General features: G+C 38.4%; 2 protein-coding genes across 2 annotated transcripts; both read left to right on the forward strand.

Moving 5' to 3' along the window:
• Positions 1-77: 77 nt before the first annotated feature.
• LOC130556634 (calponin homology domain-containing protein DDB_G0272472-like) lies at positions 78-5,653 on the forward strand. The gene is made up of 2 exons (XM_057337822.1): positions 78-634; positions 1,285-5,653. Exon 2 carries the CDS (start codon positions 1,301-1,303, stop codon positions 5,651-5,653), a length of 4,353 nt encoding a protein of 1,450 aa, XP_057193805.1. The 5' UTR covers positions 78-634; positions 1,285-1,300.
• Positions 5,652-13,868, forward strand: rab44 (RAB44, member RAS oncogene family). Its single transcript, XM_057337342.1, has 8 exons — positions 5,652-11,229; positions 11,337-11,436; positions 11,501-11,623; positions 11,699-11,780; positions 11,868-11,982; positions 13,357-13,455; positions 13,582-13,658; positions 13,753-13,868. The coding sequence occupies exons 1-8, from the start codon at positions 5,698-5,700 to the stop codon at positions 13,838-13,840; spliced, it is 6,216 nt and encodes a 2,071-aa protein (XP_057193325.1). The 5' UTR covers positions 5,652-5,697; the 3' UTR covers positions 13,841-13,868.
• The last annotated feature ends 213 nt before the right edge of the window (positions 13,869-14,081 follow it).

The following is a 14,081-nucleotide window of genomic DNA, read 5'->3' on the forward strand; positions in this document are numbered from 1 at the left end:
ATGTTTCAGTGTGCCTTTCAAGTCTTTAAGTACCCTGACAGTGATGCCAAACTTAATATTTTAGTTAAGTATTATTGACTTAATATTCTTTTCATTTCAACATTTTATTTAGTATTTTTGTAACAAAAGCCTGTCCTATGTAATGCGTGCATTAAATCCAATTGAGGATTGTGTAGTAGTGTAAACTTTAAATATACACAAAGGGGCCAGTAGGGGGCTGTACTGTTTTAAAGATGCTTGGAAAATGTTTGTGAAACCGAAAAATGAATACTATATGTGAAATTAAGATCTCACTTGAGATACTGCTCTAGACTTTGTGTAAGAACAGCTTATAATAAGGGCAATAGTGCATGCACATACATGCAAAAGAAGTTTTAAAAGATCAACTTTTCAACCACTTTTCGAGTGGTTTAAACAGGAAAATCGGTCAGCAGCTCTGTCTGTAAATGTACACTTCACACTTAGCTTATGATGCATTGTGTGTCAACCGTGCAGGAAGTTGAGGGTAGCAGTGAAAAGGAAGCTACACGAGCTCAGCCCGTAATAAGAGAAATACACAAAGCTATTCTGCTCTCATTGCTTAGCAAACCCCAAAGACTGCAAAGATGATGGATCATTAAAGGGTCAGCAGAAGGTAACGTCTTAGTTTGTCATTGTGCAGGTGTCACATTTACGCTCTGTTACCCTTTATCATTTGCATTTGGAAACGCAACGTTATGCATGTAAATGTGTGGTTTGCTTGCACCTCATAAATTATTTGTATTTACTTAAGACGTGTTTCATAGTTTTGAAGTGTTGTTAAACTGTTGGTGTTGAATAAACTATGACCATTCAATCTGGTGTTATTTCCGACATATCATTTAATCATGTTTTAGTATTAAATGTTCACCTACATGTATTATACTGTAGTTTTATAATTGATTGAATGAGTGTTTTACCATTTTCCACGTTCTTGAGAACTTTTTTAAATACTGTACTTTATGATGTGAGAATAAAGCCAAGTGAAAAACGCTGACACGTGACTCAATAGGGCAACACTGTAACTCTTGAAAACTAGATATATCAAACAAAACATGTTAGTACTCTGTTTTAAAACATTTTATTATACATAATCACAACCAAAAGACTTGTGAGAAATCATCACTTTTAGCTCATGCTTGACATTTGCAATGAGTCATACATATGTGACGCATCTGTAATGCTCTCTTGGTTTCCTTTTTAATCATGTTCTTATAAAAATGTAGATTTTTTTGAATGAGTTTTCCCTATTGTGTGTCTTATCAGCCCCATTTGAACAACCATGTCAGGCAGAAGATCCAAGAAAAACCAGAAATTTGGTTCGTCTCGACGAGGCAACAGAGGTCTCAGAGTTAATGAGGAAAATGATAACAATGAGTTTGACGGGCAGGATGAGGTTCACACCACCAACCCATCTGATGACACTGTTTTAGAAGCCCAGTTTGATCGTCTGGCAAGCTTGAAAACTGATAATCAAACCACAGCCTTAGAATGTTCTCCACACGCAGAGTCACCAATTCACAAGGATTTAGATGTGGAGGCCGAGCTGCCAGAAAGAAAACGAAAAATAGGATCAACGCGTAAGAAGGCTGGCGGGTTTAAAAGTGGGAGGAATCTTGAACCATGTGATGAGGAGAGGACTACTAAAGAGTTTGGTGAGGAACAAGAAACCCAACTAAACGCATCAACCACTGAAGAAGAGCACACTTATACCACAAAAAATGAACAGAGAAATGCTTCTTCCGATCTATGGCAACAAACTCAGAGATCTGGGTCTGGAGGGGAGCTTGGGGTGGCACAAAACATTGTGGTTACTGTTTCACAAAGTAAAGAAACCGATGCTATACACCATCAAGAAATATATTCGTATATTCAGAATTCAAGCCTTGAAGCAGGAAGCAATATTGCGATGGAGCAATCTACGGCCCAATCTAATGTCGTCACAATGGCTAAAACTGACCATAAAACCCTGTTGGCCAGCACATTACAAAAAAGAAAAATGGGGTCGACTCGTAGGCCTCTTGGAGGAAATAGAGAAAGAAACAGAGAAAATGTAGAGGTACAAGAACTTTTAAGAAACCCGACAGATGATGTATGGAAAGCAGAAGTCAAAAGCAGTGAAGCAGAGTTCAGCATGTTAGAGGAGATGATGCAAACGTGGGATGATGTGAAAAGAAAGGACAGTCCTACAAACACATCGTCCCACACAGAAGCAGCTTTTGTTTCAAATCAACCTCTCTCATTTGAAAGAACTGAAGAACTTGATGTTTCAGCTGAAACTGAAACCAACAACCAATCGGTTGCTTGTTCGGTTGTTGATCCAACAGAACCACCATCTGACAGATTCAGCAATCGTGAGACCTTATTTCTCAATGAAGAGTTGGTTTGTTTTAAATTGGGTTTGGAGACAGATAAACACGCTGAGGATTGTAATGTGTGTCAAAATGTGACTGACTCACCCCCCACTCGGTCAGAGCACTTTTTGGAAGAAGTGGGTGGTTTTAGTGATACCTATCAAGATGTGCCCGATTCAAGACATAACACACCAGAGAACTGTGGATCTGTTAAATTAGTAGAAACTAAAGAGGAACCATGTAGAAGTGATCCAAAGATCATTATTTCATCATCAAAACAAGATACAGAAATAGATAAACTTGTGGTTAATGTTGAGGAACCTCTTTCTTCACTCTGCCCTCTTGATGTTGCTACAAAAGATGGCAACTTTGAGATTTCCACTGATGTACTAACAACAGAAGTCAGTAGGATTTCTGGAACCCTTGAATCTGATATCACCCACGCTGAACCCACAACGGTAGAGTCAACACCCGAGATGACCAATCCTGGGCCGGACAGCCACGGTTTAGAGGATGAGGAAAAAGAGACACTTATGGAGTCAAGCACTTCAGGACAAGAGATGAAAATGGAGAAAGAGTATACCCAAAGTAAAAGATTGGAGCACAAAGAGGAAAATATGAATATACAAGCAACAGATGACTTTGTTGAACAAGAAATACAGTCAGATGTGCAGCAGGGGGAAACAAGAAAGGGTTTAGAGAAACATTCAGCCAATGAGACAAATGTAAGTGACTCATCTCTTTGTTCTGCAAACTGTAATCTGGAAAATGTATCACCTGTAACAGAGCGTTTACATAATGTCAATATGAACCTCAGTAGTCTGTTTCCTGAGGACTCTAAATTGTCTTGTGGTGTCATGGTCGAGACTGTGGTTTGTTCTCAATTAAATGATCTTATTATAAATAATGAAGTGTCACATGCGATTGTTCCTGAGGCAGAAAATCGAGAGATTCATGTGGAAATTAAAGAAGGAAATGATATTGATGTTATCAAAAGATCAATAACATGTGACATTACTATGACTGAAATTGTCATGGATGTAAAGAATTTTACAGAACAAAGCGTAGATCCTCAGACTTTGGCTACAAGGGAAAATGAGAATGTGGGTACTAAAACAGGACCTGAAACAAATGCACTTGAAATAAACGACCAGGACAATGTCGAAAATAATGCCAAAGATGACATTATAATGCAAATACTTAAGGATGAAAGAGAGAATGAAGAAGAGGAGGGAGATACCAAAGATCAGGAACAACAGCCTGCATCTCAAATACAAGGGAGGCCATCACGGGTAGATCCTGACAAAGAAAGCTGTGACTTCATTCGAGATGCATCTGTGGAAAATGCAGAAGAGAGTCTCCTAAATGCAACATCAGAGTCAGCTTTTGATGGCGAAGATAAGACCTATGAAAAATACAAAATGATTGAAGAATCGGGAGGGCATGGGAAGATAGATGCATCAGCTGTCACAATATTAGATGTGACAGAACCCCTTGCAAATATTCCGGATAATGATATCAGATCTGAATTACAGACGGAAAAACATTCCTCTGATATGAACTTTGAAGCGTTCATGCAAGATGCTGTTACTGAAAGTTTACTAGAGTCAAGTGCAGTTTCTGAGCAAACTGAAATCAGCATAATTCCAGAAGATTCTCAAGGAGTACAGAAAGAGGACGGAGATAGTGAAGGACTGGCAGAGAAGGACAAAGGACCAGAATTTCCAGAGCAGAATAATGTGATAGATCAGAACATAAAACAGACTATGGTGGTTGTAAAAGATGACGAACATGAGATGACAGAGACAGTGAGAAGGTCAACACAGGAACTGTGTGATGATGAGGCTGATAAAGCAGAGGGACATGCAGAGATAACATCAGAACAACAGCAAAGATCTTCATTAAATATATCTCAGAAACAAGATGGTCCACCACAAGATGATTCTGAAAACATGCTTGAAAGTGAAGCAGAAGAGATGTTTCTCAGGGCAAACACAGTACATGCAGCTTTTGAAAGGATGATTAAGACAAAGGATGAAAGCAAAGAGACTGAAGAAGACTTCAAAGAAACGGAAGCAGCAGAACATTTAACCAACGTGAACATTCAGGATAATGCTAATCAGTCAGATTTACAAATAGAAAACCCAGAGCAAAATAAAGTATTAACCAAAAGGCAAAATAATATAAGTCCTCATATAAATCTGGAAGAACTTCAAGAAAGCGAACATGCTAAGAACGTTTCAGCTGTGACTGACTCTGGTCTCTCCTTAGAAGATTCAGGAGAGTCACACAAAGAACTTGAAAACATCAATGAGATCCCAGAAGAGTCTCAGAAAGAGGAGAAACAATCAAAAATAAAGCCACTTGTTCACAAGCGAAAAATGAGAGGAAACAAAGGGCAACGAAAAGACAGAGAACAAGATGATGAAAGTGAAACACTTAATGAGGACAAAGAACAGGAGAGAGAAATAAGTAGGGAAAAAGATACCGGTCCTGTTGAAGAGTTGGACTCAACCATCATACAGTCGTCATGTAATGCTGAGAAATCCACTGAAGAGAGAATCTGTGATATCACAGAATCACAAACTACCACAAAATTTCATGCAGAGTCTCAGGAAACTGCTGGAGATGGTGAAAGTTTACCAGCAGGGGGAGACACAGAAGCACATTTGGAAATTCAAACAGACATTCAAATGTTTGACTCAACAATTATTGAAGAAGGAACAGAAGAAAACATCTGTGATGATGATGTTCTCAGGAGTCATGTTGAGTTCGTTGGAGACACATTTACAGTAGAGAGTAATATGACTATTGAGTCAGATCTTCTTCAAAACAACACATCACTTGATACAAACCAGGAAGCATTAAAATCATCTGAAAATGCTCAGAATGTCTCTGCTGTGACTGATACTGGTTTTCCACTGAAAGATGTTGTCCTAGTTGGTTCAGGAGAGAAAACTGAAATGAGCATTATTTCAGACAATTCTCAAGGAGATTCTCCATCAAAATTAAATCCACTTGCTCACAAACGAAAAATGGGCTCAACTCGCAGACCACTCAGAGGGAACAAAGAAAAAATCAAAAATGCAGAAGAAAAAGAGGATGGAGGTAGTGAAGGAGTGGCAGAAGAGGACACAGACCTACATTCAGAAACTCAAGAGCAGAATAATGTGATAGATGACAACATAATAAAAACTATAGATGTAAGCGATAATGAAGAACATGAGATGACAGAGACAGTGAGAAAGTCAACACAGGAACTGTGTGATGANTTGAAATAAACGACCAGGACAATGTCGAAAATAATGCCAAAGATGACATTATAATGCAAATACTTAAGGATGAAAGAGAGAATGAAGAAGAGGAGGGAGATACCAAAGATCAGGAACAACAGCCTGCATCTCAAATACAAGGGAGGCCATCACGGGTAGATCCTGACAAAGAAAGCTGTGACTTCATTCGAGATGCATCTGTGGAAAATGCAGAAGAGAGTCTCCTAAATGCAACATCAGAGTCAGCTTTTGATGGCGAAGATAAGACCTATGAAAAATACAAAATGATTGAAGAATCGGGAGGGCATGGGAAGATAGATGCATCAGCTGTCACAATATTAGATGTGACAGAACCCCTTGCAAATATTCCGGATAATGATATCAGATCTGAATTACAGACGGAAAAACATTCCTCTGATATGAACTTTGAAGCGTTCATGCAAGATGCTGTTACTGAAAGTTTACTAGAGTCAAGTGCAGTTTCTGAGCAAACTGAAATCAGCATAATTCCAGAAGATTCTCAAGGAGTACAGAAAGAGGACGGAGATAGTGAAGGACTGGCAGAGAAGGACAAAGGACCAGAATTTCCAGAGCAGAATAATGTGATAGATCAGAACATAAAACAGACTATGGTGGTTGTAAAAGATGACGAACATGAGATGACAGAGACAGTGAGAAGGTCAACACAGGAACTGTGTGATGATGAGGCTGATAAAGCAGAGGGACATGCAGAGATAACATCAGAACAACAGCAAAGATCTTCATTAAATATATCTCAGAAACAAGATGGTCCACCACAAGATGATTCTGAAAACATGCTTGAAAGTGAAGCAGAAGAGATGTTTCTCAGGGCAAACACAGTACATGCAGCTTTTGAAAGGATGATTAAGACAAAGGATGAAAGCAAAGAGACTGAAGAAGACTTCAAAGAAACGGAAGCAGCAGAACATTTAACCAACGTGAACATTCAGGATAATGCTAATCAGTCAGATTTACAAATAGAAAACCCAGAGCAAAATAAAGTATTAACCAAAAGGCAAAATAATATAAGTCCTCATATAAATCTGGAAGAACTTCAAGAAAGCGAACATGCTAAGAACGTTTCAGCTGTGACTGACTCTGGTCTCTCCTTAGAAGATTCAGGAGAGTCACACAAAGAACTTGAAAACATCAATGAGATCCCAGAAGAGTCTCAGAAAGAGGAGAAACAATCAAAAATAAAGCCACTTGTTCACAAGCGAAAAATGAGAGGAAACAAAGGGCAACGAAAAGACAGAGAACAAGATGATGAAAGTGAAACACTTAATGAGGACAAAGAACAGGAGAGAGAAATAAGTAGGGAAAAAGATACCGGTCCTGTTGAAGAGTTGGACTCAACCATCATACAGTCGTCATGTAATGCTGAGAAATCCACTGAAGAGAGAATCTGTGATATCACAGAATCACAAACTACCACAAAATTTCATGCAGAGTCTCAGGAAACTGCTGGAGATGGTGAAAGTTTACCAGCAGGGGGAGACACAGAAGCACATTTGGAAATTCAAACAGACATTCAAATGTTTGACTCAACAATTATTGAAGAAGGAACAGAAGAAAACATCTGTGATGATGATGTTCTCAGGAGTCATGTTGAGTTCGTTGGAGACACATTTACAGTAGAGAGTAATATGACTATTGAGTCAGATCTTCTTCAAAACAACACATCACTTGATACAAACCAGGAAGCATTAAAATCATCTGAAAATGCTCAGAATGTCTCTGCTGTGACTGATACTGGTTTTCCACTGAAAGATGTTGTCCTAGTTGGTTCAGGAGAGAAAACTGAAATGAGCATTATTTCAGACAATTCTCAAGGAGATTCTCCATCAAAATTAAATCCACTTGCTCACAAACGAAAAATGGGCTCAACTCGCAGACCACTCAGAGGGAACAAAGAAAAAATCAAAAATGCAGAAGAAAAAGAGGATGGAGGTAGTGAAGGAGTGGCAGAAGAGGACACAGACCTACATTCAGAAACTCAAGAGCAGAATAATGTGATAGATGACAACATAATAAAAACTATAGATGTAAGCGATAATGAAGAACATGAGATGACAGAGACAGTGAGAAAGTCAACACAGGAACTGTGTGATGATGCAGTTGATAAAGCGGAGGGGCATGCAGAGATTACATCAGAACAACAGCTAAAATCTTCATCAAATATATGTCAGACACAAGATGGTTCACCACACGATGATTCTGAGAACATGCTGGAAAATGAGATGAGCGTTCGAGAAGAAAAAGATGAAGAAACCAAAAATGCAGTAACTAATATTGAGGCCACAAAGTCAGAAGAAATATTTACTCTTGAAGACATTAACTCAGAAGTTACGGTCACACCTCAGACACAAAACCAACTCTTCATCCAAACTACAGATGAAGACGTTGATGACTATATCCAAACAGTTAAAGATGTGTATGAGGAAAGCGGAGGGGATGAAATGTTCCTTAGTACAAACACTGATGCATCTTTTGACAGCAGAAATGAGACAAAAGATGAAAGCAAAGAGACTGAAGACTTCAAAGAAATAACCAACCTGATCATTCAGGATAATGACAGTCAATTCGATTTACAAAGAGAAAATACAAAGCAAAATAAAGTATTAACAGAAGAGCAAAATACAAATACAACTCTTCATATAAAGCTAGCAGAACGTCAAGAAACTGAACATGCTGAGAATGTTTTTGCTGTGACTGACTCTGGTCTCTCATTTGGAGATTCAGGAGAGTCACACAAAGAACTTGAAAACATCAATGAGATCCCAGAAGAGTCTCAGAAAGAGGAGAAACAATCAAAAATAAAGCCAGTTGTTCACAAGCGAAAAATGGGCTCAACACGTAGACCTCTGAGAGGAAACAAAGGGCAACGAAAAGACAGAGAATGGCATGCGGAGTCTCATAAAAATGCTGGATATGTTGCAAGTGTACCAGTAGGGGGAGACACAGAAGCACGTTTAGAAATTCAAACAGAGATTAAAACGTTTGACTCAACTGTTGAAGAAGGAAAAAAAGACGACATCTGTGATGATGATGTTCTCATGAGACAAGCTGAGTTTGTTGGAGATAAATTAACAGTAGAGAGTAATATGACTATTGATTCAGAGTTTCTTCAAAATAACCCATCACTTGATACAAACCAGGAAGCGTTGAAATCATCTGAAAATGTGGAAAACATTTCAACTGTGATTCATTCTGATCTTGTCTTGCAAGACGTTGCCACTGAAAGTTTACTAGAGTCAAACACAGTTCCTGAGAAAACTGAAATCAGCATCATTCCAGAAGATTCTCATGTAGAAGATTCCCTTTCAAAATTGAATGCAGTTGTTCACAAACGAAAAATGGGTTCAACCCGCAGACCACTCAGAGGAAACAAAGATAAAGAAGATTTAAGAGAGGCAAAGGAGGAAGACATGCAACCACACTCAGAAATACAAGAGCAGAATGATGTAATAGATCACGACACAATGCAAAAAAGAATGGATGTAAGACATAATGAAGAAAAAACCTCAGGGACATTGAGAATATCGGTACAGGAACTCTGTGAGCACCTGTCTGAAAATAAGGAGTGGCATAGTGATATTACATTAGAACAAGAGCAAACATCTTCATCAAATATATCTCAAACACAAACTGGACCATCACAAGATGATGCTTACAAAAATTTACCAGAGATCCAAGAATCCAATAGTCTTGTTTTGTCTGAGGCCTTGTTAATGGAAGAAAACCAAATTCACGTGTCTGAGCCTGTTGTCACGGTTGGAACTCCTCAAATAGAGGATGGAGAAATCCAGTCAGTGTTCAGCAGATCTGTGCAGAAGAGGAAGATGGGGTCAACCCGCAAAACTCAGAGAGGGCAGAGGATGGAGAAAGAGAGAGAATTGGGAGAAGAACTAGATGGTGAAACAAAAAATGCTACAACCAACGAAGATACCATTAAACCACAGGAGAACTTTATTCTTGAAGAAGTGATGTCATTAACTATTACAGGAACTCATGCGCATCAGCAACCATCTAGTTTACCTTCGAATAAAGAAGGCCATGACATTGAGAATAATGGAAGTAAACTGGACAATCAGACAGAAAACCCAGAACAAGCTGAAATACAAGAGCAAAATGATCCAAATTTTAATACAAACCCTCTTCAAAATCAAGATAAAAGTGAAATCATCATTTCTGAAAAGTCTCACACTGAAAGCATACAATCAAATATGACTCCAACTGCTCAAAAGCGAAAAATGGGATCAAGCCGTAAGACACTGAGAGGGAACGGGCAGAGAACACGAGAGGTAGAATCAAAAGAAATAGATGGAGATAGTGAAAGAACATCAGAAGAGCACTCAACGGAATTTGCAACCATTGAAAGAGAACCTGAGACGAAATTGGATGAAAATACACAGTTCAAAGAGACTAGAAGCAATGAAAGTCTCACACATCCAGTAGCTACTTCAAAAATATTTTTTGAAACAGAGGATGGGGTGAAAAATGTTTCAACGACTATTGTCGTTCTGTCTGCGGTGAGTGAGGAGATCCAATTCAATGAAGCGCCTTCAGAAGCATTTAGTACAGATCTACAATCAGAAATGTTAGTCAGTGCAGATGAAATGAAAGTAGGTGAAAAATATGATGGACCATCAGAACTTGAAAATCTAAACAAATCCAAAAGTCTAGAAGAAGTTGAAAGTGAACATCAGTTGCAGTTAACAGTGTTGGATCAATCACATCAGGTGATGCATTCAGAAAAACATCCAGGATCAGAAAGCGTTACCCCTGAAAGGAGAAGAAAGATGGGCTCGACTCGCAAAAACTTAAGAGGGAAACGAGAAGAGAAGAAGAGAGAAGAATCTGAAAGCAATCAGTTTGCGCCAGAAGAAGACCAGGACGGTGAAACTAGCATACTACGAGAGGCAGAACGTGATCAAATAATTCACGATAGTCTTGAGCAGTCAGACAGCTCTCTTCTCAGCGAGATAGAGAGAGCGTTGAGAAAGACTTCTCCAAGTTCACAAAACACTGACTATCAATTAATCGTCAATGAACCAAAGTTAGCAAAAGCTCCTATTGAAACATCTCATTTCAATACCCCAGAAAACTCACAACCAGAACAAGGCTCGGACAAAGAGAAATATGTGTCTCTCCAAGTGACGGAATCACAAAATCCATCTGAAATCAGCTCACCGGGACGGCGAAGAAAAATGGGTTCGACTCGCAAGAATCCCAGACAGCAACTTCAAGCAAAAAGAGAAGATGAAAATAAGGAGGATGAGACAGAAGAGAGAAACAAACAAGAACCAAAAAGTCTCAAGAAGGACCTTGAAGCAGCTGAGGAATCTAAAATGCATGATTCCAGAGATAATGAAGAAAATAAAGAGTATCTTGATGTACCTGTCACACTTACAAATAGCTGTCAGACAGAGAAAACCACTAACTCTGCTGGCCAAGAAGGGACTTCACCATCAACTAAAAGAAAATTCGGGTCCAGGCGAACAAATGTAGGCAAGAGAGACCTTGGTGGGCTGACCCCACCTGAAAGTAATGATGATCTCACGGTATGTATATACTGTAATTCTTATGCCTTTTATTTGAGACATCCTGCTTATATTTTCAAGTCTGCTCCAGAAATTAAGAACCTTTACAATATGCTCCAACCAAACAGGAAGACACCGGCGCTCGGCTGGTTTCTTTGGACCAGATGATAAAAGCATCACAGCATGATGGAAGCCCTGGAAAAAAACAGACAGCAGATTTAAAAAACGGTAAGCATCATGAATTTGATTGATTAAAGTCACATTTCTAATGTGAACAATCTCTGTTGAACAGTTTCAGATATGGAAGTCGTTCAGTTTAATGTGGTGATGGTGGGAAACAGCTCTGTGGGAAAAACGTCTTTCGTAAGAAGCTTTCATGGAGGAGAGTTCAGTCCGGATTACTCCTCTACGATTGGTGAGTCATGTGACCAAACATGGACATTCTCGTCTTCTGAAATGTGTAGTTTAATTTCATGTGCTTTACACCCAGGTGTTGACACCTGTGTACAGAACATTGTGTTTCATGACAGAGTTGTTAAACTGCAGATATGGGACACAGCGGGTCAAGAGAGGTATGACATAGCAAAAAGAGCAGATAAAATACAAAAGAGGTTTGTTGATGTGTGTATTTCAACCAAAAAAAAAAAATGTTTTCAAAGGTTTCACAGCATCACCACACAAGTGTTTCACAGGGCCGATGGCCTTTTTCTCATGTATGAAATCACATCATCGAAGAGTTTTATTTCTGTGCGAGACTGGATTTCTCAAGTTCAGGTAGCTAATATTTTACATTTTTTTGTTTTCTTATAGGAACAACTCTCTATTATAAAGTATTGCATGATTGTGTTTTTATAAGATATTTGTGTGTTTTTTTGTAAAAATCTAATATTTATCTATAAACTAATTTAAGGTCAAATTAATGTGAATAAATATATACAGCTGTGGAAAACATTAAGAGACCATTTCAAAGTTATTTTCAGTTTTTCTGAATTTACTATTTATAGAAATGTGTTTAGGTAAAATTATCATTTTTATTTCATTCTGTGAACTACTAACAATATAGGGATGCTCCGATACCATTTTTTAAAGGCCAAGTACGAGTTCCGATATTTTTCTGGTATTCGCCGATACCGTTTTTTTTGGTGAGGTGGCAATTTTCCAAGCACAAAACACTGAAACTAATAACTTTTATGAACACATTATTAAAAACACATTATGAAAAAAGCACAAATTCCAGTCAGTTCTGTCAGGTATGTCACGTGAGGTATCGGTCTTTGGTATCGGTGTATCTTTATGAGTACGAGTACGAGTACATTAGCTTAGTATCTGTCATGATCCTGCCTCACCTTGTCATGCTTTTCTAGTCTTGTGGCACGATCATGACAGTCCCATGTGTTTTGTGTGGAAGCACATGGCCATTGTTTGTTAGGATGGCCATGTGCTCCCCTGTCGCGTCTTGACCCTGCCCCCTTGTTTCCTCGTCTAGCTTCCAGCCTGTTATTATCCCCTCCACCTGCCTGGTGTAATTGTCTCTTGTTAGTTCCCCTATTTAATGCCCTTGTGTTTTCTGTCCTGTGCTGGTACGTTTGCCACGTTTATACTTACCTCGTGTCCTAGTTCCCGAAACCTAGTCCAGTCAAGCTCTTGTAAAGTGTTTAGTTTTGTTTATCCTGGTTTCTCTGTTTTTAATACCGATACTGGTATTAGTGCATCCCTAATTTCTACCAAATTTGAAAAGAAAAATATTGTTTCTATTTGCAGAAAATGAAAACTGGAGAAACAGGTCAAAATAACAGAGAAGATTCTCTGTATTTTTCCAGCCCTCAAATACTTTAAAGAAAACAAGTTCATATTTACTTTTAACAGAAATATATGTGCATGCATTGAGGAAAAGTACCATATAATTTTTAATGTGATAGCCACGATTTTTATCAAAGTTTTTCTTGTTATGCTACATTGCTGTTGGACAATGTTATGTCACTCCTGAGGTTTGATTTTGTTGAAATTCAACAGACACTGGACTGCATTGACCACAATACTAGAAATGCTGATTAAATGAAAATTTGGAATGGTCTCCTATTTTTTTCCAGGGATGTGTTTTCTTCCCTGAAATGTGTTTTTCTAACGATTTATGACAATGTCACACAGGAAAAGGCTCCTGATGATGTCATCATGATGTTGCTCGGCAACAAGAACGATTGTGCTGGGCGTGAAGTCCAGGTTCAGGAAGGGAAGGATCTCGCCAGAGTAAGAAAACATCATCACCCCCAGGCAAATGTAGCCCTGGATGTTTTGTTATAAGGTTTTGTGTTAGTTTTGTGTTCCACTAACCTTAAAAATGTGTTATATAATTTGTGTTTATCCCTTCATTAGGAGTTTAAAATTAATTTCATGGAGTGCAGTGCTGCAACTGGAGATAATGTGTCAGAATGCATGAAGAGTTTAGCTGAGTAAGACTCAAAGCAAACAACACCTGAGCAATTGCTCACCAAGTTTGTGTGTGTTGTGTGTTTTATTTAATGACCTGTTTCTCGTAATCATTAGGATGTTAGTGCAACGGAAGAGACAAACGATGGAGGAACCCACAGCATTGAAGAGAGAGCAACCACAGAAGAAATCTGGTTGCTGTTGAGATAAATTCATATACAAACACTTCAAAAAATACAAGTGCAAACATAAACTGCTAATATTTTGTTGCTTAAAGGCCATGAGGTTTGTATTAAATAAATATGTACAAAGCACAATATTGTTTTTACACCTTAAAATATGACAGTTGATAATATAACAAGAAGTTTATGTTTAACGCTTTTTAAATGCCTAGCTGTAGATGCTGAGTGAAGTTGAATCCAAACAAGAGAATGCAAATAAAAGCT

Source organism: Triplophysa rosa, linkage group LG7 (assembly GCF_024868665.1).
Source record: "Triplophysa rosa linkage group LG7, Trosa_1v2, whole genome shotgun sequence".
NCBI lineage: Eukaryota > Metazoa > Chordata > Actinopteri > Cypriniformes > Nemacheilidae > Triplophysa > Triplophysa rosa.